The sequence below is a fragment of the Bufo bufo genome, chromosome 9 (assembly GCF_905171765.1).
Source record: "Bufo bufo chromosome 9, aBufBuf1.1, whole genome shotgun sequence".
Classification (NCBI taxonomy): Eukaryota; Metazoa; Chordata; class Amphibia; order Anura; family Bufonidae; genus Bufo; species Bufo bufo.
In genome coordinates, this window is record NC_053397.1 from 208,435,328 (window position 1) to 208,462,165 (window position 26,838).

The 26,838-nt window shown below is 41.1% G+C and overlaps 1 protein-coding gene across 7 annotated transcripts in view; it reads right to left on the reverse strand.

Moving 5' to 3' along the window:
- Window positions 1-26,838, reverse strand: part of ADGRL2 (adhesion G protein-coupled receptor L2) — a 185,797-nt gene that overhangs the window by 132,403 nt on the left and 26,556 nt on the right. For all 7 annotated transcript variants that reach the window (XM_040408493.1, XM_040408488.1, XM_040408486.1 and 4 more), the window contains exon 2: window positions 19,750-19,922. In XM_040408493.1, the coding sequence (XP_040264427.1) occupies window positions 19,750-19,822 (73 nt within the window). In that variant the 5' untranslated portion in view covers window positions 19,823-19,922. The remainder of the gene's footprint in view (window positions 1-19,749; window positions 19,923-26,838) is intronic.

Sequence of the window (26,838 nt, forward strand, 5' to 3'; positions counted from 1 at the left end):
CAACCTGAGCCACCCTCGCCTCTCCACAACCTGAGCCACCCTCGCCTCTCCACAACCTGAGCCAGCCTCGCCTCTCCACAAACTGAGCCACCCTCGCCTCTCCACAACCTGAGCCACCCTCGCCTCTCCACAACCTGAGCCACCCTCGCCTCTCCACAACCTGAGCCACCCTCGCCTCTCCACAACCTGAGCCACCCTCGCCTCTCCACAACCTGAGCCACCCTCGCCTCTCCACAACCTGAGCCACCCTCGCCTCTCCACAACCTGAGCCACCCTCGCCTCTCCACAACCTGAGCCACCCTCGCCTCTCCACAACCTGAGCCACCCTCGCCTCTCCACAACCTGAGCCAGCCTCGCCTCTCCACAACCTGAGCCAGCCTCGCCTCTCCACAACCTGAGCCACCCTCGCCTCTCCACAAACTGAGCCACCCTCGCCTCTCCACAAACTGAGCCACCCTTGCCTCTCCAGAAAACCGCGCTACCCTTAGCTCTCTAGAAATGGCACCACTCTTATCTTTCCAGAAATAAATTCAACATTGCAAATGTGCCACCCTTCCCTCTGCAGTTACAGTGACACCCTTATAGCTCCAGAAACAGTACAACCCTTATCTACGAGCAGTGTCTCATACTCCAGCATCAGCTTGGCTGCAATACCAGACCCCTCCATGAACAAGGGTGGAGATGTTTTTTTTCCCCATCCCTTTGGAGGGAGGCGGACATGGCGCTTACAAGTCTTCTATCAAATAAAAGCTTATATTTTCCATATAACTTTCTACAAGAGCCAGCAGGCAAGATTTACTTTTACATGAGGAAGGATTTATTGGTTAACAAACATATAACCTCTAATGTAGGTAATTACACAATGACTGCTTTAATCTACAAGAATCCTTCAGATCGGGCTCAGGGTGGACCCTGAGAATCTGCCTTTTTACTATGAACTGTCTTAGAAGATCACAGACTCCGTATTAACTGCTGGTGTGGTCACCTACTGTATATTACTAACACCAGAAATTGGGATATAATTGGAAGAAAAAGCATGGGATTATCAAGAATAATCAGATAATGTCGGAAAAAAAACACACACTAAAGAAAGATTTCCATTAGACTCCATAACCGCGGCCTGAGATTCAGGAGCTCCCCAGGGGCTCCATATAGGTTATAAAAACCTATTAGCAAACATTAAATGATTTCAGCCTCTGTATTTCACTGGTGAAGATGAGGAGATGCTGATACAATTGAAGAAATATAAAAATTTTAAAATTTGTCAAGATAAAACAAAAAATATTTTTTTTACATAAAGGTTTTTTTTCTTAAAGAACATTTGTAAAAAATTCCAAAGAAGCTAAAATAATAAAATAAAGTCAAAACGGATCCATCCTGACTTATATTAAAAGTCAATGGGGGACGGATCAGATTTCAATTGCACCATATTGTGTCAGTGAAAATGGATCCGTCCCCATTGACTTACATTGTAAGTCAGGACAGATCCGTTTGGCTCTGCATCGGCAGGCGGACACCAAAACGCTGCAAGCTGCGTTTTAGTGACCGCCTAAAAAATCGCAACGGAGACCAAACGCAGCCAAATTGATGCATTCTGAACGGATCCTTATCCATTCAAAATGCATTGGGGCTGAACTGATCCGTTTTGGGCCGCTTGTGAGATCCCCGAAACGGATCTCACAAGCGGACCCAGGAACGCCAGTGTGAAAGTAGCCTAAGCTGCAATACCAGACAACCCATGGACAGTGGTGGCGTTCTTTCTCGAAGAAATCTACTGTGTTTTTAAATCACAGGCAGCCCCTTTAAATATATTCCATTCAGAATTCTTCATCGTTCCCGCGCAGCAGTTCTTTGGATCACCGACTGCATCACCTGTGTGATTATGCATCGTCAGGTGAGTGGACTGGTGAGCCTGCCGCAAAGGCATTAGAATGGCCAACACATCCTGTCGTGGGCTCCGATTGGCCAGTCTGCTCACATGACACTTATCACACAGAAGTATAGGATGAGGCCCAGGTGAGGGTTGTCCATGGTTACTATGGGTTTTAACAGATCTGTTGATGCAGTTGCGTACCTCATATACATCTTCCCATACTTTTTTTCTTCTCAATTTAACTCTCCTGACCCATTTTTACAATGTAAACCAATCTCTCAGGTTTGTTTCCATCCTGTATGTAGCACTTCCTGTTTCTGCATCCAACCAAACCCATGATGCACTTCTCCTTCCTGTGCCACAGCCACAGCACTGCCTCTAACCACACCCAACTAGTGTATGGCTCCTCCCACTCAGCTAGTTACATAGACACTCCTCTATCACTCCCCCGACCATCGACATAAGAATAAAGAAAGAGCTGCACGGATAAGGTCATGTGACCACAGCCCAGCACAGAAGACAGGAGAAATAAAGGTAAAAGTAATACATTACAAATTTACGGTGACCTTCACAAATTATTATTTTACAGGACTTTGAAGCAAAATCAGAAAACCCTATTTAAAATTTCACAAATGGATGTAAAATTCAGCTCATGTAGAGAGATGAACAGGGCAATAGTTCGCAGGGAAAAAAATAATCTGCATAATTAACACTTTTTACACGAATCTGAGCATGAGTGTCACAGTGAACTACTGGTCAGTGACCTTTAAAAAAAATAAAAATACACAAAAGAATTGCCTAAATCCCTAATGTGTATAAATCCCAGGATGTGAAAAAAACACTAGAAACTTCTAGGTAAGCACAAAAGTACAAAACGGGGGTTCACACAGGATGAGCACTTCTGCATTTAAAAAAAAGAGAAAGAAACACAGAAGGACAAAAACCTGATCTGGCTGACAAATCTGACAAGTTCAGCGGAAAGGACAGGATTTAACACAGAAGCAAAATGTAAAAAATAAATAAACTAAAAAAGGTATAAAAATCTAGACGTTCCTATAGTGCTCAAACCGATAACTGCACTTCTGAAAAACCACCAGCTGCTACCAAGATAGATTAGATTACTTAGCAATCACTCGGTAACAACTTCATTTGTGCTGCATAAAAAAATAAAAAACAAAAATCATTATGCATGGTATTTCTTCCCAACCTCTGGATTCAAGCATATCAGCTACTTATGTTGATGATATTTTATCCGAGGGGGCTTGAGAACAAACTATTTTTAGCACAAAAACCCATTAGAGAAAGAGTGAAAAAAATTTCACACGTTCCTGTCCTATTTGGTGGTTAAAATTATTTCATACATTCAAAATGAAATGCAATCCGGAGCGGTTACGTGATACTTAAGATATTGCTTATTTCATAGCCTGTTTTATGCAGCATAACATGTACAGACTTTCACGCACATCAAATAAATGTTCACTTAAAGGGACCTCACTAGACCGTAGTAGTCAATCCAGCACATGAATGTCTGGGATCATTTGGCACGGTCTACTGATGTCCTTGGAAAAGCAAGGGTTTATTGATATTCATGGACACTATTACAGGCATTTTAAGCAAGGCTTTTTTTTTTGCGTGTTTTTGCGTTGACCTCACATGTACTGAACATAGTCAACCAGCCAGGTTGTGTGCTCAAATCAAAAAATGTTCCAGGTTGTGAGATATTATTCTTAGTTCGTTAAAATGGCTCCCCCTGGTGTTCAATCTGTATAGCACCTATTGAGGTAGTCACACATGCTCAGTTCCATCCTTCAACTGCCACCAACCATATCGACTGTTAGCAGTTACATGGAGAGAGAACTGCAGCAGAAAGGACATGCGTCATGAGAAAGGATACACCCCCTGAGATGCCAGCTTGATATAAATCTAGCAGAGCAATTGGAGCAATGAATGGAGAGATCTGTAGATCAGGGCTGGTTTTAAGCTTTCTTTGAAAGAGGTGGTCATGTACTGGATTATGTATGATTTTAATTTTTTACATCAATCATGGCATAACTCTTAAGATAGTAATCTTAAGACCGTGTTGGCCAGATACTCATTTGTCAGTTATTTTTCTCGATTCGTCCGAGTGTGTATTTGCTGTCAATGCGGTTGTGTTTTTATGAAAAAACAAAAGATTGGTCATGATGAACTTACACAGGCTCGATACTTCTGACAGCTGCCGTTAGTGGCGAGTTGGGACAACTCAATGCCCATCAGAGGCCCGGAAATCTATATCAAAATCAGTGGTTTTGGACAACATTCATCTAATGTGTAGAGCTTGTGGTGCTAAGCAATGTATGACCTTGTCTCATGTGCTGGTAAATAGCTTGTAGAAGAAGAAAAAAAAAACATGCAATGATGGTCATACTTGGCAAAGTTCTTGTGAACGGAGGTCTACTCTTTACAGTGCCCTGCAGACGTAAAGGTCAAATTTTTTTATCAGAGAAAAGGAAAGAAACAAAGAACAGAAAATGATTTCCATGTCTAATACCAAACATCTAGAAAAATCATTTTCTGGATTATACAATTTCCTGTAAGATACTTTTATACTGTGTTGATGCTTGTGGCCACTGGCTAACCAACATGGGGTGGGGAATCATAGTAACTTTTCTTCCCGTTTTTGTGTAAATTTTGATTGGTCATTTTCAAGGCCTGGTTAGTCTAGAATTCGGTTGGTGGTTTTAACAAATTTTGAAAGGATCTGTTAAGTGTCCTAACCATCCCAAAGGCTAGCATGGGAGGTTCCTCAGGATGGGCTTCTCCAATGAATATGTTGGGTAAGGGGTGTCCATCAGGTACTATTTCTCCATTAAAGAACCATGAAAACTGGTTCAAGCCAAAAGGGAGGATAACAGTTGACCAAAAAAGGGTCATAATACTAGGGCCAGCATTAGAAGTACTACAAAACTTGTATAGTCAACCTTTTCAGAAAGCTAAGCAAAGCTAAAGCCAAGCCATTTAGAAAGAAATCTGTGACGCCACCAGGACAGTCAAGACATGAAGTAAGCGACTGTTTTTGAGAAACTAGCTCATCAGATCTCCTAAGGAATTAAGTGAGGAAGCCATTTTAAGATCCAATGTTCACAAGAAGATAGCCCATTAATTCACAAAGGACTGGTGACCTCATCAAAGCATGACACACATGTAGGTAATAGGTGCACATTAAAGCTTTGTCCAAAGCCTGCGTGTACTTGTTTTACAGTAATTCAGCAATGGCGTGTATAGCCAAGAGTAGGACGCCAAGAATATAAAAGGAAAACATTTAAGATATTGGAAGATGCATAAGGATCTAAAGGCTCTGCCAAACTAAACAGTGACAGTAAGGCTTAAAAGTGAACAATTATACGACTCATTTCCCGCTCTCCTCCTGGACATGTTCTAGTGAAGGTGCAGGGTAGAAACAGCAGGGAACTCTTGAAAGAAAAACTTTACAAATCACAGAAAACTAACATTAACGCATTACTTATTCTGTCTTATGAAAAACACCCCGACAAGAGAGACGTGCAGTGGAACATCTCTGTATTAAAAGACAGGAGATCCCTGAGGCTGCAGACACTGCCAGTCGCGGTTTTCACCTAAAAAAAAATCATTTCTGTTTTCTATCAATGGAAAATATTCTGCTTTCATGGAAAACAGCTTCAATACAGCAAGATGACAGGGTTGAAGAGGGACACCTATTTTTTTTTCCTTCTATTCACCACAAAATCCTGAGCGGCATTTTTGACAGCAAGTGACATACATAATCATGATATACTCTCAGTCATGAAATGCAAAAAAAACAAAAAAAAAAACAGATGCAACGTGGCCTCAGTGCAAAATATGTAACAGTGAATTATGTGAAAGAGAGGCACCAAGCCGGGTGCAGCTGCTCCTTCTGCACCCCCCATAGCTACAGCTCTAGTAAAACTGGAGACGCTTTTTAACTCCTAACATATGCTCGTTACTTCTTGCATAGATATACCTCTGACTGCACCATTACTAGACCCTCATATCTAAAAACTGCATGTTTCCTATTAAAATGAATAGAAATACTAAGGTGACATTTGTATTTGTTCAACTAGTTCCCAGGGTCAATGTTAGTGGCCATGCAGGGGCTTCTATGGTTATTTTCTGAATTACAGGAGAACTTTTTCACAGCCAAACTCATTGAGAACGTCGGATTCGGCCAACTAATGTATATGGGGAGCACCCAATTCTATCCATATCAGATGATGTCGGGGAAGAGAGGATTGGGCGAATTGAATATTTTCTCCTCATCCTTTTGTTCTCCCAAGATATAAGCCACTGCCAGTAATGTTCTCTCTCCCCACTGACAACATCTACATGCTTGGCCAAACCGAACGTGTATGGAGAGAGATAGCTGAGAGATTGAATGTGTATTGCCAGTTTAAGGCACGGAAGCTACTTGGTTTGCCATTATGGAATGCGATGACATACTAAGAGAAAAGGGGCAAGAGAGATCTGGAGGTGTTATGCAGTGGAACTTCAATGAGGCGACCACCCGAAAGTGCAGTGAAAGCAATCTTCTGGGGAGGGGGTGGAAGTCTTAAAGGGTAACTGGCATGTTTTCATCAAAAAATCTATTTTAGCATATGTTACTGCTGCAGGAGCATTATGCATAAAGCAGTCTTTAGTTTCTTCACATACCACTGTTTTCCTTGAGTTTTTTTCCTTAGTTACAGCTTTTTAAACATTTACAATATGAGGACCTTCTCAAGATGGCTCCTCTGCCAGTTCTCTGAGGCCAAAACTGCTTTCCCTCACTTCCCATACACACTTGCTGTAGCAAGCAGCTCCCTGTCAGCCAATCAGATTGTATTACTGAGAGACACGCCTCCTCACTCTGAAGCCTAATGCAGGCATGCAGTGTGAAGGACCGCCCCTCCATCTTCCTGTCTTCTTAGCCGGAGACAGACAAGCCATAGAAACTGTCTTTTAAGGGAGCAGTGGAAAGGGACAGAGGACACTAATGAAAGCAGTTATTGTAAGGTAATTACAGATCTTTTGACAATCATTGACAGACTAAGGTATACATGCCTAGCTCTAATAAACTAGCAAATAAAAAACATATGAAAGTTACACTTTAAAGAAGAGATATAAATACACAATCAATAAGCGGAATTGAAAATCCATCACAAAAATATCTGGTCTAGATGGGTGATGATCTTCTCAAGAAGAAGATCCCTTGGAGAGGTTTCACTGTATTTGTGTGCATGTGTGACCAAAAATAATTGTCTAAGCACCAAAATGGACATCAACAGTTGTAAATGTCTGCTCTCTCTTTAAAAAGATCAGCATTGGAGCATTAATTTTCCTACTGAAAATCTCAATGCATGCTTGAAACGCTTAGTACTAAACAGCAAAAAAAGCTGCTACTCATGACCATGGTTCTTAAAAGGGATCAATAGCAGCTCCCATATTACAAAAAGCTGGCTGTGCCTACACTATATTGGCAAAACCAACCAAGGTAAGCAGAAAAATGTGTTCAAAGCATCAAAAGCACCTTAAGAATTTTTTTTTCCTTTTGGATAAACTTCCGAGTGGATAAAAATTTGCTCTTCTATGACAGTAAGAAAAATAAAATAAAATGATTTTTAATTTAAATAATTGAAAACGAACTATTTCAATAAAGAGTGCCCTTTTGCGGATATGGAGGAATAGTGTGCCTAACTCTAGTCCTTATCTGACAAGAGTCTCAATAGTCTGACATTCCATTTTAACCTAATCACTAGAACAAAACTACTTTATGTAAAATGATCTTCCAGTTGCCTTCGTTACAAATCCCCACAGTCTGGTGTAATCGAAATCTACTCACGTAAGTTAGGAATGATTAGGACCCCAAATTAAACCAAACATAAATTCAAACAGTTAACTACTGTCATAAAAATGAAAAAAAACTGTTGCTTAACACTTTCAAATGCCTTACATGCACAAAGGCTAGAACCATAGAGGACGGGGATCTCCATTTGGTGATAAGGCTGGTTACGAGAACTCTTCTGTAGTGTCTTCGGTAAAATACTAGACACCAGATGTCCCTACACCTTAGACTAAAGTGAACCAGCACGATAATGGCATTTGTATTGGACTAGCCCAACTGTTCACCACCAGCAGATCCTTTTCTATTATATATATTTTTTTTTTCTCCAGACGGAGATAAACTGCTTTTCACCAGAAGATAAATCTTCATGCAAGGTGGCCCAATCATGACTATGATGACGTTGGAAAGACAGTTATTAACAGAGTTTTAAAGGGGGTTCTTCTCATGGGTAGAACCTTTTTCCCTTTGACTTATTAGTTCATATGCATTTTCAATGGTAGGGTTCTCGGTAAATCTGGTCCAACCATGTGTTACACAGCCATTCATTTGATCGTCAATGATGGGAGCTGGTATTGCTGGTGGTTTCTGAAGACCGTTTTTAAAAGGCTGACTAGATTGTTTATGGGGAGCTCTTGATTCTCCTCAAATAGATTATGTTAGGAATTTTCTTTTTTTAAATTTCAATTCCCAATCCGTTTTCTGGCTGACAGGATACCACACTATTTTGGTTATCCCAGGATATAATGATTCATTTAGACTGCCCAATCTTCAGGCAGATTATTGGGAATAAACCTTCCTATGAACGTTCGTTCCTGATAATCTGCCCATGTAAAAGGTTCTGTAGATCACCCAATGAACGAGTAAAACACTTGTTCATCTAGTGAAATGATCTTGGCTGTGGACACCTCAATGATCATTTCTGGGCAGTGGAGCGTACTGTGTAAACAGCACTCTGCTACCCAGAAACGATGGGGGTCATTTACAAAGACTGGTGTTTTACGCTTGTCTTTGATTTTCCCTGTTGTACCATAGGATTTATATAATTTATGAAGAGGCATGTGTCACGTCATAAATTAGGTCTATCGAAGTCTGTATGCCTGGAAAGTAAATCTACTCCATTCCTTGAGTGGAGTGGATTTTCAGCATATTTTTAAGCCTAAAACTTGGATAAATATGGGTGTATATGCCCCGCCATCGTCACTCATTCAGGGTCTTGCAACTTTTAACAATAGTTTTGAGTTAGTAATTGACACCCAATGAATCTATAAAAGATATATAAAACAGGCAACAGTGCATCACATTTAACAAAAATAAGGTCAAGGCTATTGGGCATCATGTGGATAAATGATAGTGACTAGAAATTGTATTAAAGCGTAAATCTAAAATATTAAAAGTTCTACGGAAGACCATCATACAGCTGTAGACAGACTACACTGTTCAATCTATAGAGCCTGGAATTGTATGGTGGACTGTACGATAAGGCACACAGATTATACTGAAGGCTAAATGTAACTAAACAAACTAAACAATACCTTGTACTATACTTGGGACTATTGGGGACACATCAAACAAAAAAAGTTACATTTTATTTTATTTATTTTTCCCTTAAAAGGTTAAAAAAGCTAATTAGTGAGCTGAAAGGTACGTTAAGGCTGGCAAGAGGATTAAGGAACCGAAACTATAAAGTGACATTTTAATCCTTGTCAACTACAACAATCAACTCTTTAGAGATTTGCCTGAAGATTTCTCACTAAGACCTGGAAATGAACACTCACTTCAATGGGTGAGCAGGAAGGGAGGGGGAGCTAGATATTTGGTTTGAGGCTGTACCCCAAGGAGAGGTGTACCTGGACTAACTCATGGCATGGAGATTAGCATCAGAAGATAAATTTGTAGGAGAAGAAAAAGGAAGCAATAAACTAGAAACCGAATACAAAACTTCAGCTGGGAAAATTGGACACAATAACAAAAAACACATGAAACGTGATGGATGAAAACACTCATTTTGATCATTTGCTATTAAAAATTCTACCAGGATCTGATGAAGAATCCACCACCTCATGCGTCATTGCGATGCGTTACAATTGAGAGGTGTACAACCTCCCTCCCACTTTTACACAATTACTTTGGGTTTGACCACAAAAGTTGCATGTCTGAATACACTGTCACACACAACGCAATGCATTCCGATGGAAAGCAACAATTACTTGGAAAAAAAGTCATAGCTTTGCTCTAGTTCCTCTAAGTGCTTTGATATGTTAGACTGTTTGCGCCCCCCTGCAATTTTAACATGAGCGATATAAGCTGAAGATCCTCTCCTGAGATATTCATATTAAAATCAGCCATAATGTAAGTTTCTCCCATAGATGAGCATAATGTCCGGTGAACACCTAATTAGAAGTGTAATAATTGGAGCAACCTAAGACTCTGTCATCATATTTAATGTATGAAAACCAAATGAGTCAACGCTCACAGCTCTATGCGAAATGCGCAGTAACTGGAGAAGGGCCTGAAGGTACTCACCCATCAGCTACACTTTTAATCCAGCCCTGGCTAGGGTAAAAAAGGGAAGACCAAATAATTTTAAGATGTACATGTCAAAGGAGAAGATTAATGGGAGAACCATTACAGAGTTCGCTCTTTCTGCCAAAGAGTTAATCCCTTGACCAAGTCACTTCCCAGACACCATGCGAAAACACAGACCTATAAAGATGTGAGGATCACTTTAAACTTACAGGAAAGTTCATGAGACAAAAGGGGAGAAAATATGGTTTTAGCAGACAAAGCATTTTAATGCGTGTCATTTTGCCTTAAGGTAGCTTTACCCTTGCTTGTAGAAACACGAATGGTTCTCGTTTCTAAAAGTAACCAGTGACAATTTCACCACTTCTCGTTTCAACAAAATATATGCCATAAGTCACAGGAGCTTTCTAAACGGATGATTATGCGCTTCAATCCTTTGCAGAATATGAAAAGGGACATTTCAGTAGCCAGAAACAATAGGAAGGACACAGTAGTGTACAATTTCCTCTGTCTTCCTTCGCACTTACATCCCCGCTCGACAAAGAGGCAGGCAGCAGTATGGGGCTTAGAAATGGATAAATGTCAGCTAAATATTCATGCTGAGAGACGGGTTACAATGGAAGCAATAGTGCAAGGGCATAATACTCCCATTACTGGTCCATAATTTTATTTAGTTTTTTAAATACCTGTACATGCAATACTACTACCCTACCAGTAATAATAAAGAAAAGAAAAGCTACATATTTATTGTATTTAATTTTTCCTCTTTTTGCTCCTTCGCATCTACATCCAGAATTTCCCAATTTAAAATGAGCGCAGCCCTAATTTTCCTAACGTGCCATAGGCAATACAGTGCATTAGAAAGATATTGAAGATATAAAATGTTAAAGAATCAGTACATTACATCAGCTTTGATAAAATGTTAAAGCCATGCATTTCCATATTCCTTGACCCTGTGTTTGCTCATACAAATGCTTTGCTAATACCATTTAACAAGGGTTTCCAGGAGACCTTGACATCCAAACATTCTCCATAATAATAAATAATTTACTCCTTGAGCTCGCATCGGATCTATTGATCAGTAAACAGAGGCTGATGCGTGCAATAAGAAAATAAAAAAAGTAACGATCAACATAAGGACGTAACGCTAACGACACATGCGAGGAGCATAGACCGCTAAAGTAATACACACAGTAAAGTAAGACAGAGCAAACATCAGGAAAACTAAAACAGTGAAATTTGAAATAATTTATCATCTTCAAACTAAGCAATGGACTTTTATGCGCAAAGTTTAAAAATATATATATATGAAAAATACCCAAAAGCATTTTTTTCTTACAAAAACACAATGTTTAACGTTCTACAGGGCCTGCATTTAGGCTGGAGGTTAAAATTTATGTTATGCCTAGCCTGAACAGAACCTTCATCGACTAAAGGTAGACAAATGTACCTAATTTGGGAAAGCAAAACAAACATAAAGCCTATATTTAAAAATCACCGCACTCAATCTTTTACCTGCGCTAAATATGAAAGACATTTAACAAACGACCAATATACGTGAAAGAAATGTATATTTGGCTAAATTTGGGAGGGCGCTTTTCAAGTAAAAAAAAAAAAAGTAATTGTACTGGTAGTTTCTATAGGGAAATTTTTATATATATGTATAATATATACACACACACACATAAATGGTATATACACACACTAATTATATGAAAACTACTTATTTACCGTATTTTACTCATTTGATTTTTTTTACTAAAACACTACCAATGATTTTTTTATATTTTTTTTTTTTAAGATACAGGGACAGATGTGCCTTGAGAGAAAGGATTTACTTTAAAAGTGCCGTGAAGAAAAATAAAAATGGAAAGTTTGAGTAAAATAGAGTAAAATGAATGTAGAGCCATAAAAATGCTCTGGCGTTTGGCAACCATATAGGCTATGTATTCTGGGAGAGAGAGAAATGTGGCAACATCACGGGCTGAATTCCTCATGTATAAAGAGACAGGGGCATATTAAACTAAATTCTCCATTTAATACGTTTCCGTTTCTGATAAAAGTTATAGCAGATGTGCAATTTGAGAGCAATTTTATAATTGGGAGCTTGTCTCTTGACTATTTAGATTTGGTCAGAATGTGGTATCTTAATTCACTCGAATTCAGCCTCGATTTCCGACTTCATTTTACCATACCACCCCCGGGAACTCGAACAACTCCCCGCCCCCCCCCCCTTCCCCGTTCCTATTAGAATATTACGTATTCTGATTTTTGGGTCTTTTTCTATTAGCTTGTAAAAATTAGGTTTACTGTCTCTCTGTGCATTTCCTTCGAGTTGCATGAAAGCACCGGTTCTTTCTCCTTGCAGTTTGTAGCCAAGAGATTACTTAAGTAATAAGAAATAAAAGGGAGGGAATTTCCTGAAACTTAATGACTGTGGAGTACTCATGATAAAAAGGCCAAAAAGACCCTGTAAGCAGCCGTGCCCGGAACGAGTTCGTTTATGTCACAAACAAGAAGCCCCCGCAGCAGTGATCATTACGACCGACTCCTGCAAAAGCCCTATTCAAAAATACAGTCAAGCAGCTTTCATATTTTACTTCTAAGAAAACAGGAATATAGTACAGATGGAATTATAGTGGAATTAGTTCTTGGCAAGGACAGAGTTTTGCTTTTTTTTTTTTTCCTCTTCCCCACTGCTGGTTACAAAGTCAACATTCAATGCAATGGTTTTTTTCGCCCACAGCAAGTGACACACTAACCACTGGAACTAACGCAGTGACGGCCCTTTAAGCAACAGAAACTGGCTGATGTTTATCAAGCAACCAACTGCGTGATCTGTCGGAGAAAATCCTTCCATGTGCCACTCAAATCCAAATAAAGTTAACCTTTTTTATGCTTTCGAGGAGAACACAAAAATCCAAATAAAGGAGCTAGTATCTGTCTGGCAAGGAGGAAATGAAGTGGGGGGGGGGGCAACGGAATCACTATGGAATAATTTGTCTACACCTGCAATCCCTCAAAATTATACAGAAACATACAAGATTAACAGCAGGGAATTAATTTCATTTTCTGAAACAGCTGCAAGATCTTGAAAAAAAATTGCACAGCATTTCCATTCCGGCGATTTAAAGGGGATGGCTCCGGCAGTCCTCCGAGTTCACATCTCTAACATAACATTTATTTCCACTTTTACACTTTTTCATTCATATTAGGTGCTACTAATTTTTACTGTGTTGCCCTTGGCCCACTCTCCATTCCACCAGCGAGCTGTAAGAAATGTGTATGGGCTCTCACGTGAATACTGTGGCTCAAAGCCATGTTAATATTCACATTATGAAACTTGTACTGTTTCCCTCCCTCTCTCCCAGCGTCCAAAAAAAATTCATGCTTAACCTAGAGATATTTAATACGGTCTCAAAGACGCTGTGTCTCGAGCCTGATTTACAGCACGAGAATAACACAGATAACTTTTAGGCTCCACTTAAGCCAACTAAATGGTAAACTAATAACTGGGACCGGACCTGGTACACGTTAAAATTCAATCCCCGATAGGTCCTCTGCTTGAATCCAAAAATGGAATTGTTCTAGCCGATATGGGCCATCTACTGATGTAATATGATTATTATTAAGACAGAGAACAAACATTTTAATTTTTTTGAAAAGGATCGGTATAATATGTGGGCGTTTTTGTTTTTTTATGCACTTCTTTTTGAGAGGGGAAGTATGACATTCCTTAAAACGCCAGTTATTACCTTTGTATATTAAATCTTGGAAAATCCATATACTATTATTAAAACCTCCCCTTGTCCACACCATAAAGAGTTTTAAAAAATCTCCAACGATTTAGGAAACATTGACTTCTGTTGAATGCAGTGGATTTTTTTTGGCGTTTACGTGAATTTCAGCCGGTGTGGAGGACAACTGTAGTGCTTAGGGAAAAGATAATTGACAGGAAGTCAGCAATGTTATCTTCCCCCATGATCTCCATCTAATCTGCAATTCTGAGAACCTGAAAAACATTGACCTGAAGCTTCATGCACACTACCGTATTACATCTCTTCACAATCTTTGAGTTTTATTGACCTGTACTATAGTAGCCACAGAAGTTTACAAGGCCCTACTATAATCCATTATGCCTCTGACATCAAACAGAGGGCATCCAGAGGTTTTCTTTTCCAGTAGATTTCACAGAAGACCAAGAAAAAAAGGTAACTTGTGTCACATTCCATGGGAACCAATATTGCTTCTAGAGGAGACTTTTTTCCTTAAGAAGGTTCCTGGAGGCACCATATATCTATCCAAGGTGCCCCTCTACACAAGTTTGATCACAAGGCTCTACTCTGTCCACGCCACCTAAATTGGTGTTCCCTACATCCAACATTTATCATCGATCCTCTTGTTGATGGGTGACAAATATCTGCTTGGGCCCCACTAAAACAGTGGAGCAGTGAGGAGGAATTTGAATGGAGCAACAGTCTAACATGCGCAGTCTGATATCAATTGTGGAGAAATCCATTTAAAGTGGATAGCCATATTTTTTTTCATAGCAAATTCCCCCTCTTGGGCATGCCTGCAAAGGGACGCATACTTACCTGCTCTCCTTCACTGGGTCCCAGCTTCTTCACTCCCCAGCATAGACTGTCTCGCTTAGGTCCCCTGCTGTGAACATCAGCTTTTACACCGCAGTGGTGACTTGCCCATCTTGAGTCATGTGACCAATTGACATGCCGCCAGAGGACCAGGTCACTGCTGTGGCAAGGATAGGCTGCAGCTGCGCAAAAAAGGATTTCGACAGTAAGGGATCTGTATGAAGCAACCAAGGTTGGGAAGCCAAGACCAGATGGCAGGGAGCAGGTTAGTATGCTTCCCTTTGCAGATCTATGGAACTAAAAAAGGTGGCCAACCCCTTTAAAAGCTTTTTTACGCTATTATACATGCAATACATCAGGTTTGGTCCTCCTTTAAATGTTATATCCACAAGTAAATTCTACAAATGACAAAACAAGCATATCCAAGTCTTTCCGGTTGAACTCGATGCCCTATTGGATGACAATAGGGGCTACTTACTAAGAAAACCTATAATGCAGTAACCCATAATAATTAGCTTTCATCTGCCGGGCACAAATGAAAGAGACAACAGAAGTCAATGTCTGTTATTTATGGGTTATTGAGCATGGACGGTAATTAACCTCCGCGTCTCCTACACTGATTAAAATAAGCCCCCTAACAAAAACACTGCAGGAGTAAATCATCCTTGCAGCTTCCAGGACTTTTATGAGATTTAACCCGGTCTTCATTTTCCACTCATTTCAAAGAGCTTTTGTGTTCTTAGAGGAGAAATGGAGTTTTCACGTAAATTATCAAAGCCATGTAGGCGCACCATTTATTTATTGAAGGTTAATTGGCTCTCACATACCCTCTACGGTCAAGGTGCCTGAACTGCACTTCACTCAATCTGTGGCAACGCCGGAAAGATTTCCAGAAATAAAAACATTTTCTTTTTTTTTTACTTAACCAGCAAAATTCTGATACTTTAAGTGGTGGAGCTCCGCCGCTCATTTAGCTTTTTAATAAAGTAAGGTCACTCAAATGTGTTTTTTGTTAACATCTTCTCCTGCCTCTTATTAAAAGGGTTTAAAAGAGCCTGTCGGCATGATCAACCCTATTAAACCAGGCATATTGTCTGATAGAGTTGATCATGCTGAGTAAAGTGATATATTTATTTTGCATCTAGGGTTAAAAGGGTTTTCCAAACTTTTATAACTGATGACCAATTTTGCCGGACCTGCAAAGGGAAGATGACTTACCAGCTCCCCACTCCTTCTCCTACAGGCCTGTGATCCTCCGCTGGGCTAAAGTGACAAAATCCGGTTTGACCTTGCCGCAGCCAATCACAGTGTCACAGTAATTGGCTGCGGCAATGTCGAACCAGATGTTGACATCGGCTGGAGCCCAGCGGAGCATTGCAGGCCTGCAGGAGAAGGAGCAGGGAGCTGGCGCCAGGATGCAGGCAAGACATCTTCCCTTTACAGGTCCGGCAGAATGAGGGCAGTCTTGCACAACCTCCTTAAAGGGGTTGTCCGGGATCAATTTTTTTTTTTTTTTAAGTGTGCTCACTATTAGCAGCTCATTCAAGGTCTCCCCATATGTTTTTAGGTATTTTTGCCATTTCTACAGTGCTCCGACGGTCCCCCACGCACTGTTTACTTCTATGTTTGTTTGCCTAACTTCCTGCCGCACTGCGCATCACATGGTTTCAGATGACTATCATCTCCGCCCCTTCATTAATATTCCGCCTCCTGCCGCACATCGCCACCTCCTCCGTGCATCCGCCCCCCCGAATCATATCCCGCCTTCTGCCGAACATATTGCCTCCTTCATTGAGAAGAAAACACCCTGCCTGGAGGGGTGTGGCTTAGCGCAATCTGTTGCCGCCTGGTTAACGACCCTCCGAGCGCTCTGCATAATCACTGCGGCTGATGGTGACGTCACCGGGCTCCCTGCGAAGCGGAAGAAGCTGCTTTGCTCTGCAGAAAGGGACCCGGTACGTCACGGAATCTAATAAAAGACTCACTTCCGGCTGAGAATTTGTGCAATGTTTGGGGCATCAGAAAAGTCTGGCAAAGGTAGGATAGTCATGTATGTAATATTTATGTGCTTGTTAAACACCTACACAAATGTCCCCAATCCCGGACAACCCCTTTAAGTTACCAAAAAAAAATAAATGCCTTTTTGCAGGATCCAAAAGCTTGGGACCAACAAGAAGGGACCAAAGATTGAAACATATGTGTAATGATCACAACAATCAATTCAAATCCCACTCCAAACCTTACAGCTACCGAACATCATAGTAATGCATTATTGCCACAGTTGCTGAACTCTCCTAAGTCTGCATTGTCATTATCACACTCGTCCAAAGGGCAGAGGGCAGTACCCTGGCGCTCAGCTGTTTGCAGGAGCTGCTGTGCTAGAACTACACAACTCCATGCACTATGTTGTGGTCATCATGCCCACTTACTGCAGCACTGCTCCCAAATGCACACTCTGATCTGATATGGATGACCAATCCTAAAGGAAAGGTTAACAATATTACACCTAAAAAAACGTTAAAATACAGAGGGCTTGGTGTCTACGGGATGATTGACAGGGAATAAAAACTCCTGGACCTGTGATCACAACTTTATTTCACATATCTTCGGCTCTAAGAAATGTCTTCATTCATATGTGTGAACGATATTAGCAACTCTATTAATAGGCTTTGAACGGTAGGGTTTGCATCACAATAATTGCAAAAATATGATAACCAAATGACAAATTTGAGAAAAAAAAAACTTTAAAAAGTCAAAATCACAAAGGAACCATAAGGCTACCTGGACACGGTGCGGATTAGTATGCAGAAAAACAGCATCAAGAAAAACAGTAGGTAAATCTACACTATTTACCACTGTTTTAGTGTGGTTTTATGCAGTTTTTGTTGCCGATTTTCTGTTTATGTTAACAAATGCATTGAAGTCAATGGGGAAATAAAAAAAATAATAATTATATATATATATATATATATACATACATATATACATACATATATATATGCATAAGGTGTAGAATCGCACAAATGTCATGCTGTAGATTTTAAAATCTGCACGGATGGCTTGGCAAATCTCAATCACTTTTCTGGTGCTGTGTTACACAGAGGTTTTTCTGCACAAAAATATCCACACCGAAAAAATGCACGTAATCCGCATCGTGTGCAGTTACCTTAAAAAATAAAATAAAAAATGGCTGCAGTCTTGTTCTGCATTGGCTGGTTTAATAGGCTCTACAATCCCGATTCTTCGGAGCCAGCGTTCACAATTCACTGGGTGCATTGATGCGGGACATTTGCGTTAACAGAGTCTACTTTATGCCGTGGCATAAACGTTGCCCACAGGAGAAGGAAGAGTGAAGATATTTCAAAGACACCAACTAACACCTCATGTACCTTTTTAGGAAATCTCAATGCGTTAACTCGGGCTGATGCGAAATGAACAAAGGGAGGCATTATCCATGAAGTGACACATTGTGCTAAGAGAGGGCAGGTCTGTGCCTCATATCACTTCCAAAAGGCAAGCAGTGAAATGAACACGGACTACTGAGATGTTAAAAATACAGCCGGGATGTAAGAGTAATCCTCTGATCTTACAAATAAACACATAAAGCCATTAATCAGTGCGAAAGATCCCTTAACAAATGGAATGCCAGGCTAGAGACAAAACATAGCCCCTCATCCACAAACTGATCGTGTTTCACTGCCACCATCATCCTCAATTCTATACATTTGAGGGGTATTCTTATCTCATTTATGGAATATACACAGGAGATGTCAAATGCCCGACAGGTGCAGGACCAAGAGGTGGAACCCAGTCCTACCATAAAGGTCAAGATGGACAGCCCCTTTAAAACTAAAAAGTCTTGGCGTAAAACCTCAGGGCATGTACAAGTCCTGTATACATCGTTGTCACACTGTTGTGATATAGAGAAGATAGTGGGAGGATAACTTGGGTCCCAATTATCACAAACACGGGGATCCGCCCTGTGTAGTTACCAGTAATTTAGGTCATTGACATTAGTCTCAATGTCTTGGAAGGTGTGTCAATCCAGATGTCACCTGGCAGCTCCTAAATGAAGCCATCTATACTAACTGTATCATGGCTCAACCCTTTCAGATTTTAAATTAATTCAATTGTCATCAGGGTTTTCACAATCATCACTACAATAACATCGAAGGAGAATGGAAAAAGTTAACAGGACAAATCCAAAAACTGGGTTCACCTGGTTAAAAAAAAGTTTGGAATTAGGACTTATGCAATACCTAGGGGAGTCCTGGAAATTATATACTTGGCATCCATGGAAGATGTAAGTAATTAAATCAAGGAGGATTATTGGATTTACTTCCTAGAAATCCTTTTAGATTCACAGAGAGGTTCTACAGAAACCTTACCCTTAGGGCTCATGCACACGACCGTATGCCCTCCGAGACATACGGTCTGTGAGCGGGCCATATGTCTCGGAGCGGCCTACATCGTGCGAACGGGAGCGCACAGCATCATAGGTTACTATGATACTATGCACATTGGGCCGCCTACGGGACAACTGTACTGCTCATATGAGTGCAGGACAATAGTCCTGCAGGCGGCCCGATGCGTACAGTATCATAGTAACCTATGATGCTGTGCGCTCCCGTTCGTATGATCTATGCCGCTCTGGGATATATGGCCCGCTCACAGACCGTATGTCTTGGAGGGCATATGGTCGTGTGCATGAGCCCTTAGGTGAACATTCCACATCAATGGCCGAGGTGGTCACACCGATATTATTGTAGGAAGAATCATTGTGACCGGGTGAATATGGTGCTTGCTGGAGTAGCTGCACATCACTGATTACATAAATCAGGGGCCAAAACAACTAGAACCATTAACAGCCCTCATGTCATGTCAGGACAAATAATAAAGCTTACCTTCTGTACACTGCAAGATGGCGATAAGAAGGAATAACCAATGGGTTTGCATTCTGCTGCCAGGAGCCACCATTATTGATCCCTTGTAATGATTTCTTTGTATTCCTTAATGAATCCAGTTAAATAATACCAACTTCATTGAGGAGAGGGATAGACATCACTCCTCTTCATGCCTGGAAATAAATTAACAGATGTCAGTAATGCAATGATGGGATTCCAAAAATGCTGTAGAAATTACATCGACTCATCTATTCTATGGAAAAGTCCATATTAATTCAAAATTAAAATATTTTACAAACCAATGGAATAAAAAGAAAAAAGGAAATAAAACACATCACCATGCTCGAGCTAATGTCCATGCAATTGTTTGGAGGAGGTGGCCTCTCTAGGATCTGGTTCATGCATTTCTAACCATTGGAGAGAGGTTGGACAACTTTCACCCAATGAACACAACCCATTACGTTTATTAGAAAAAACAGAAAAGATGATGCTCATTGGATGAATAGCTACAGTAGAGAAAATATCTCCTAGTCATATAATGTTCATGGATAGTGGAACGCGGACAAGCAGATGTCTCGTCAACCACCGATGTCCATAAGACATCTGCTCGTCCATGGCAACAAGCAGAAAAATCACAAAGTCCACATTAATTTAAAATTAAAATATTTAATAAATCTATGGCATTAATAATTTGAGCTAATGTCCATGTAATTGTTTGGAGGAGTTGACCTCTCTAGGATCTGGTTCTTCATGCATTTCCATCATCGGAGAGAGGTTGGACAACCTTTACCCAATGAACACAGTCCTTTCCACATGGAAAAGATGATGTTCTTTGGATGAAGAGCCAAGGTAGAGCAGATGTCTCGTAGTCATATAACGTTCATGGATTGAGGAACGAGGACGAGCAGATGTCTCGTCACCCACTGATGTCCATAAGACATCTGCTCGTCCACAGCCACCCTTAAACACAACATTTAAAGTATTCTTTTTTTTTTTTGACCTGCTCAAGTCACGGTAGAAAAATGCCAGCATTAAGCTAAACAGGATATTCCAGCCACAGTGTAACGCTTCATTCGCACATTATGCTCGATTCTCAGACAATAGGGAGAATGATGCTTAAATAACTTTTAAAATTCTGCACATTCCAAAGAAACATCAAACATGTCAAAGCAAAGTAACTTCCTAAAGTTCAGACAACACCAAAACAATACAGGCTTAGGTGAGTCACTAAACAAAGTGGAAGCCATGACTGATTGCCCTGTAAGCTAGCCCGAACACCTTGCCTGGAAACAAAGTATCACTTAAAGGGGAAGTCTAGTCAAATGGCTTGAGTTTAAACTAGAGAAGCAAACTAAGGCTACTTTCACACTAGCGTTTTTTGCGGATCCGTCATGGATCTGCAAAAACGCTTCCGTTACAATAATACCACCGGATGCATCCGTCATGAACGGATCCGGTTGTATTATGTCTTCTATAGCCATGACGGATCAGTCATGAACACCGCTGAAAGTCAATAGGGGACGGATCCGTTTTCTATTGTGTCAGAGAAAGCGGATCAGTCTCCATTGACTTACATTGTGTGTCAGGACGGATCAGTCTTGCTCCGCACCACATTGCGGACAGAAAAACGCTGCTTGCAGAGTTATTCTGTCCGCGATGGGGACGCAGCCAAACGCATTCCGTTTAGTTTAGTTCAGTTTTGTCCCCATTGACAATGAATGGGGACAAAACGTAAGCGTTTTCATCCGCTATTGAGATCCTATGACGAATCTCAATAGCGGAAAGGGAAAGCGCAAGTGTGAAAGTAGCCAAACTAACTAAACTACAGATTTTGATCAAATGCTAATTAAAATAAGATTTCTACTGTTTATCGATATAGTTTCCACTAAGCCGGAAAAAAAAATTTTTTTACATGAAAAATGTAATGCGTTGCAAAAAAGACTTCAATAAAGAAAGCCCCACACATGAGATAGCTGTGCAGCTGTGAGCCAAGTGTCCACAGGCCACTCTGGGGGTGCATCATCACCTGCAGGAGCTAAATAGTCTATCCTTCAGCCAACATCTGTTAGCGAGGAACGCTACGGCGGTCTTCCACTGAAATTGGCGGCTTCGACCACCTGTAAATCTTATTATCTTTCCTGTATGACCAGCTTTAGACACACCAGTTCAACAGGCTTCAATACTTTTATAGCACTATAAAGGGGAGTAAAGTAAAAGAGCAGATGTAGTCCTCCAATCGATGCTACCCCCCCCCCCCCCCCCTGCAGGATAGATTAGCCATGCCTGCTCTCTATGGGTTGGGGGACTACTAGACTGTCTATGGAACTGCCTTTTCTGTAGGGTGGACATGACAATTTATCCTACAAGTTAGGGCTTGTTTACACGAACGTGTGAAGCCTGTTCCCGAGCTGTGAACCGCAAATTGCGGTCCGCAATGCACGGGCACCGGTCCGCGATCCCTCCGTTCTGCAAAAAGATAGAACATGCTCTATCTTTTTGCGGTGCGGAAGCATGGAACGGAACCCCAGGAAGCACTCCGTAGTGCTCCCGTAGTGTTCAGTTCTGTGCTTCCGTTGCGCATCTCCGGATTTGCGGACCCACTGAAGTGAATGGGTCTGCATTCGTGATGCAGATTGCACACGGAGAGGTGCCGGGGTATTGCGGTCCCGCAAACGCGGTCCGCAATACAGCAACAGGCAGCACACGTTGGTGTGAACGAGCCCTTAGAGTAGACAGATAAGGCTATTATTCAAGTTTTGGAGATCCGGCAGAGGATCTCAAAACATGAATAAAACGCCTCAGTTTAATTGAAAACAACACTATGCATCTGTTCCGTCCATATGCGGTTGTATTAAACCAAAATGGAACAAACCTGGATCCTAAAATCATTGCAAGTCAATGGGTGACGGATCCGCTTTTTTCTATAACAAATACGGCATGAAAATCAATGTAAGGCCGCATGCACACGACCGTGTTTGGCAGTTCGCAAATCGCGGATCAGCAAAACACGGATGGCGTCCGTGCACGTTCCGCAATTTGCGGAACAGCACGGACAGCTTTCAATATAAATGCCTAAGCGCGGACAAGAATAGGACATGTTATATTTTTTTTAGCGGAGCCACGGAGCGGAGCAACGGATGCAGACAGCACACGGAGTGCTGTCCGCATCTTTTGCGGCCCCATTCAAGTGAATGGGTCCGCATCCGAGCTGCCAAAACGGCGGCTCGGATGCGGACCCAAACAACGGCCGTGTGCATGAGACCTAAGTCAATAGTGCCGGATCAGTTTTTTTTCGTTACTGAATTAAACGGATCCTTCACCCGTTGACGTACAATGATTTTAATGCCGGATACGGTTTGTCCCATTTCGCAGACTAGACACAAAACCGCAGGTTTCTATAATATATATATATATATATATATATATATATATATATATATATATATATATATATACACAAGCAATAATCTAATATGTATTAACACGTATGTACAGGACACCTCTGATTATCGGTAGTTTTTGATCTAAAATATGTCAAAATGATAAATGCTGATTCTATGCAATGCCACCTCCCAAAAAATGCAGTAAATATCCGTGAGTCCTGGCATCCAGATAAAATACAGACGTTGTGATCTGCTTCCGTAGTCAGGCCTTTTCAACCAAAAGATCTTATCATGAACATCCTTTGTTGAGTTAAAGGCCTATCAAAGATCCTATAATGCTGACATATAAAAAGCCTGTTAATGCATCACTGGCTTACCCTCGCATCTCTCGGGCCGACCGCGGAGTTACGGGAACACGTCTCTTAGTACCTGACAGGCTTCTCTTTTAACGGCTCTGCTTGTAATGTAGGAAAGCCTTTTTGGCCTTCCTGAAAACTGACTGTTTACATGTGCTGTAATGTAACATGTAACGTTCCAGGCATGCCAGTCAGACAATCAGACAGACGAAGCATGGATCATAAAGCCGGCTCGAAACCAACATTTCAAAGTTTCCTCATAAGTTATTCATGTAGTAGAGGAAACAATCCCGGGATATAAAGCTGGATTTATGGCCGTGCATCTGATCAATGCACATGGAGCGTGGCTGAGGCACGAGCAGATGCTCAGGTTCCTGGAGACCCATTAGGTTACCAAACCATAAATGTTGTTCATGCCTCAGAAACACCGCTGGTTTCCTATGGAATACATAGGCTATAGCCTCCTGAATATTAGTCTGGTCTACAAAAGGTCTCCCCAAATAATCATCACTCGTATATTAACAGGCACCTAGTTATAATACATACAGGCATTCTCTTTACAGGTTCAGAAAATTCACTTTAAAATACTACTAAGCCTCATGCAGATGTCCGTGGAACACGGTCCGTGAGATACGGGACTGGCGTTGCTAGGACGCCATGCGCTCCTGCAATGCCAGTTTGGTATCTCACGGACCGTGTTCCACGGACGTCTGCATGAGGCTTTAAAGGGATATTTGAGGATGTTAATACTAATTGCTGATACTTAGGATAGGCCACCAATATCTGATTGACAGGGGCCCGACACCCTATACTTCTCCCAATCAGCAGCTCTACAGTGGCTCTGGGGTCCAATGAAGTGAATCGTTGCAGTAACCAGCTGTGTAGTTCCAATGCCAACGTCCGGGGCCACAGCTACTTGCGAACATCTGACTGGTGGGGGTCTATCAAAAATTGATAAGCTTATTCTGAGGACTGGTGGGGACCAACAGCCCCCACGTCTGGTGGTCATATGTTTTGCAGTAGCTCTGGTGTTGCAGTAACCAGCTCTGTCCACTACACAATGGATGGAATTTGTAGTTCCGGAGCCACAGCTATTCGAGAACAACTAATTGGTGGGGGTGCTTGAGATACACCTATCAAATATTGATAAGCCTATCCCGAGGACTGGCAGGGGACCAACACCCTACAACCTCTGGTGGTTCATATGTTTTGCAGTAGCTCTGGTATCCATGGAAATTAATAGGAGTAGGGCTGCAGTAACCAGCTTCGTCCAATAAATAATGAATGGAGCTGTGTAGTTCCGGCACCAACTTCCAGGTCTGCAGCTACTTGGGACTGGTGGTAGTGTAGGGGTATCGGACCTCCACCTGATACTGATAGCCTATCCTGAGGAGAAGTGATCAATATTAAATTCTTGAACTACCCCTTTAAGGAATTCTAATATAATAGAGGAGGGTTGCCCAAATTGGTATGTCTCTCACTCTGTAGGGCCCACCACATCTGTGCATTAAACAGACCACTCATTGATTTCAGAACCACCGTGTGATATTTATTTTCCCCTGTAGGGGCACTATAGGGAAACTGCATGCTCCCTGGGGATTCTAGCAACATGACAGCAGGTCATCAGTGGACCTTTTTAACAAAAGGGAGTAAGAAGACTGAAAAAAGAAAAAAAAATAGCCAAAAAGGCAAGAAGAACTGTGGGTGCTTAAGGACCCTCTGATAACTGCTTGGATCCAAGAGAATGGTGCACTAGTAGGCCACACTGCCAATTCTAAACCATCCATGAATTTACCATTAAAATTGCTCTATAAAAAAATATTGGGTGGGGGGATGGATAAAAATATACATTTAACAATTCACACTCAGGTAGGGGAAGAATAGCATAAAAAGAAAAGGAGAGGGGCTCAAAAAAAATTTGAAAGGATGTGTAGACAAGTCTTACATAGACTGACTCAGACAATTTAATTAAATGCAGATTTACAAAGGAAGAGAAAAGAAAAATCGGAGTCTATAATCTTAAGAGGAACCTCAACAGAAAACGTAACCGAAAGAGAAAAAAGACATATGGTCCATGTTAGCAGTCTGGGAGGAGACAGTTATACATGTCTTCACTCCGCTATACACATTAACACCTTCCATCCACATCAGTCACATGGGTGCAATCTAAATTCACTTTGGTGTCCCATGTATTGATTCAGCTGCTGCCGTCCTCCCCATGTCAACGAAGGAACCAAACAACACTATGTCTACTTTCACACTCGCGTTTTGGCTTTCCGTTTGCGATATCCGTTCAGGGCTCTCACAAGCGGTCCAAAACGGATCAGTTCGCATTCTAATGCATTCTGAATGGGAAAGGATCCGCTCAGAATGCATCAGTTTGCCTCCGTTCCGTCTCCATTCCGCTTTGGAGACGGACATGAAACTGACCCAAACTGATCCGTTTTCACTGACACAATCTGGCACAATAGAAAACAGATCCATCCTCCGTTGACTTTTAATGGTGTTCAAGACGGATCCGTCTTGGCTATGTAAAAGATAAAACAAACGAATCGTTCTGAACGGATGCAGACGGTTGGATTATCTGAACGGAACCGTCCATCAAGGATCCGCACAAAACGCGAGTGTGAAAGTAGCCTAGCGCAAAAAAAAGTGCTAAAATATCACTCAAACAATGATTCATCTACAGGTGGAAGCCATATAAACACCACCATAAAACATCATGTACGCACAATTACAGCCCCCAAAACAAGTCATTCATGAGACGTGTACAAAACCTGCAACTTCGGACCAGCTAAATACGAGCGATAACTCAGCTTCAAGAAATTGAAGTATTAGTAGTTTGAAAAAAGTACTAAAAATAATAAAATTAGAAAAAAAAATAAAAAATAAAATGATATCAAATTTGAAAAATTCATCTAATTTAGATTTGTTTAAATTGAAAAAAGTGCAAAAATGATATGATAATAATAATATATTTTTTTAAACCTACCATTATTAAGAACTCATTAGCCAGTGCACACCATTAATTAAAAAACAACACAGTAACACAAACGTCTACCAATCAAACTCTTGACTCTCGCGCTCTTTGTTCCGGCCGATTAAATATTTCCTCCGACACATAACTGAGTCGTATAACTCATTCTGCTCTTTATTTTATTATCACATAATAAATCATGCCTAATAATGGAAAGTTCCCATAAAAGCAGGGAAGATGCCGCTTGGCTGGAAGTTATGAATCTCAGGATTTGTCTGAAATACCAGTTATTAATTAACATGGAAGTCACAGAATCGAACTCCCTTGACGGAAGAAAAGGAACCGATGGCCGCTCTCACATGAACTCGCATAA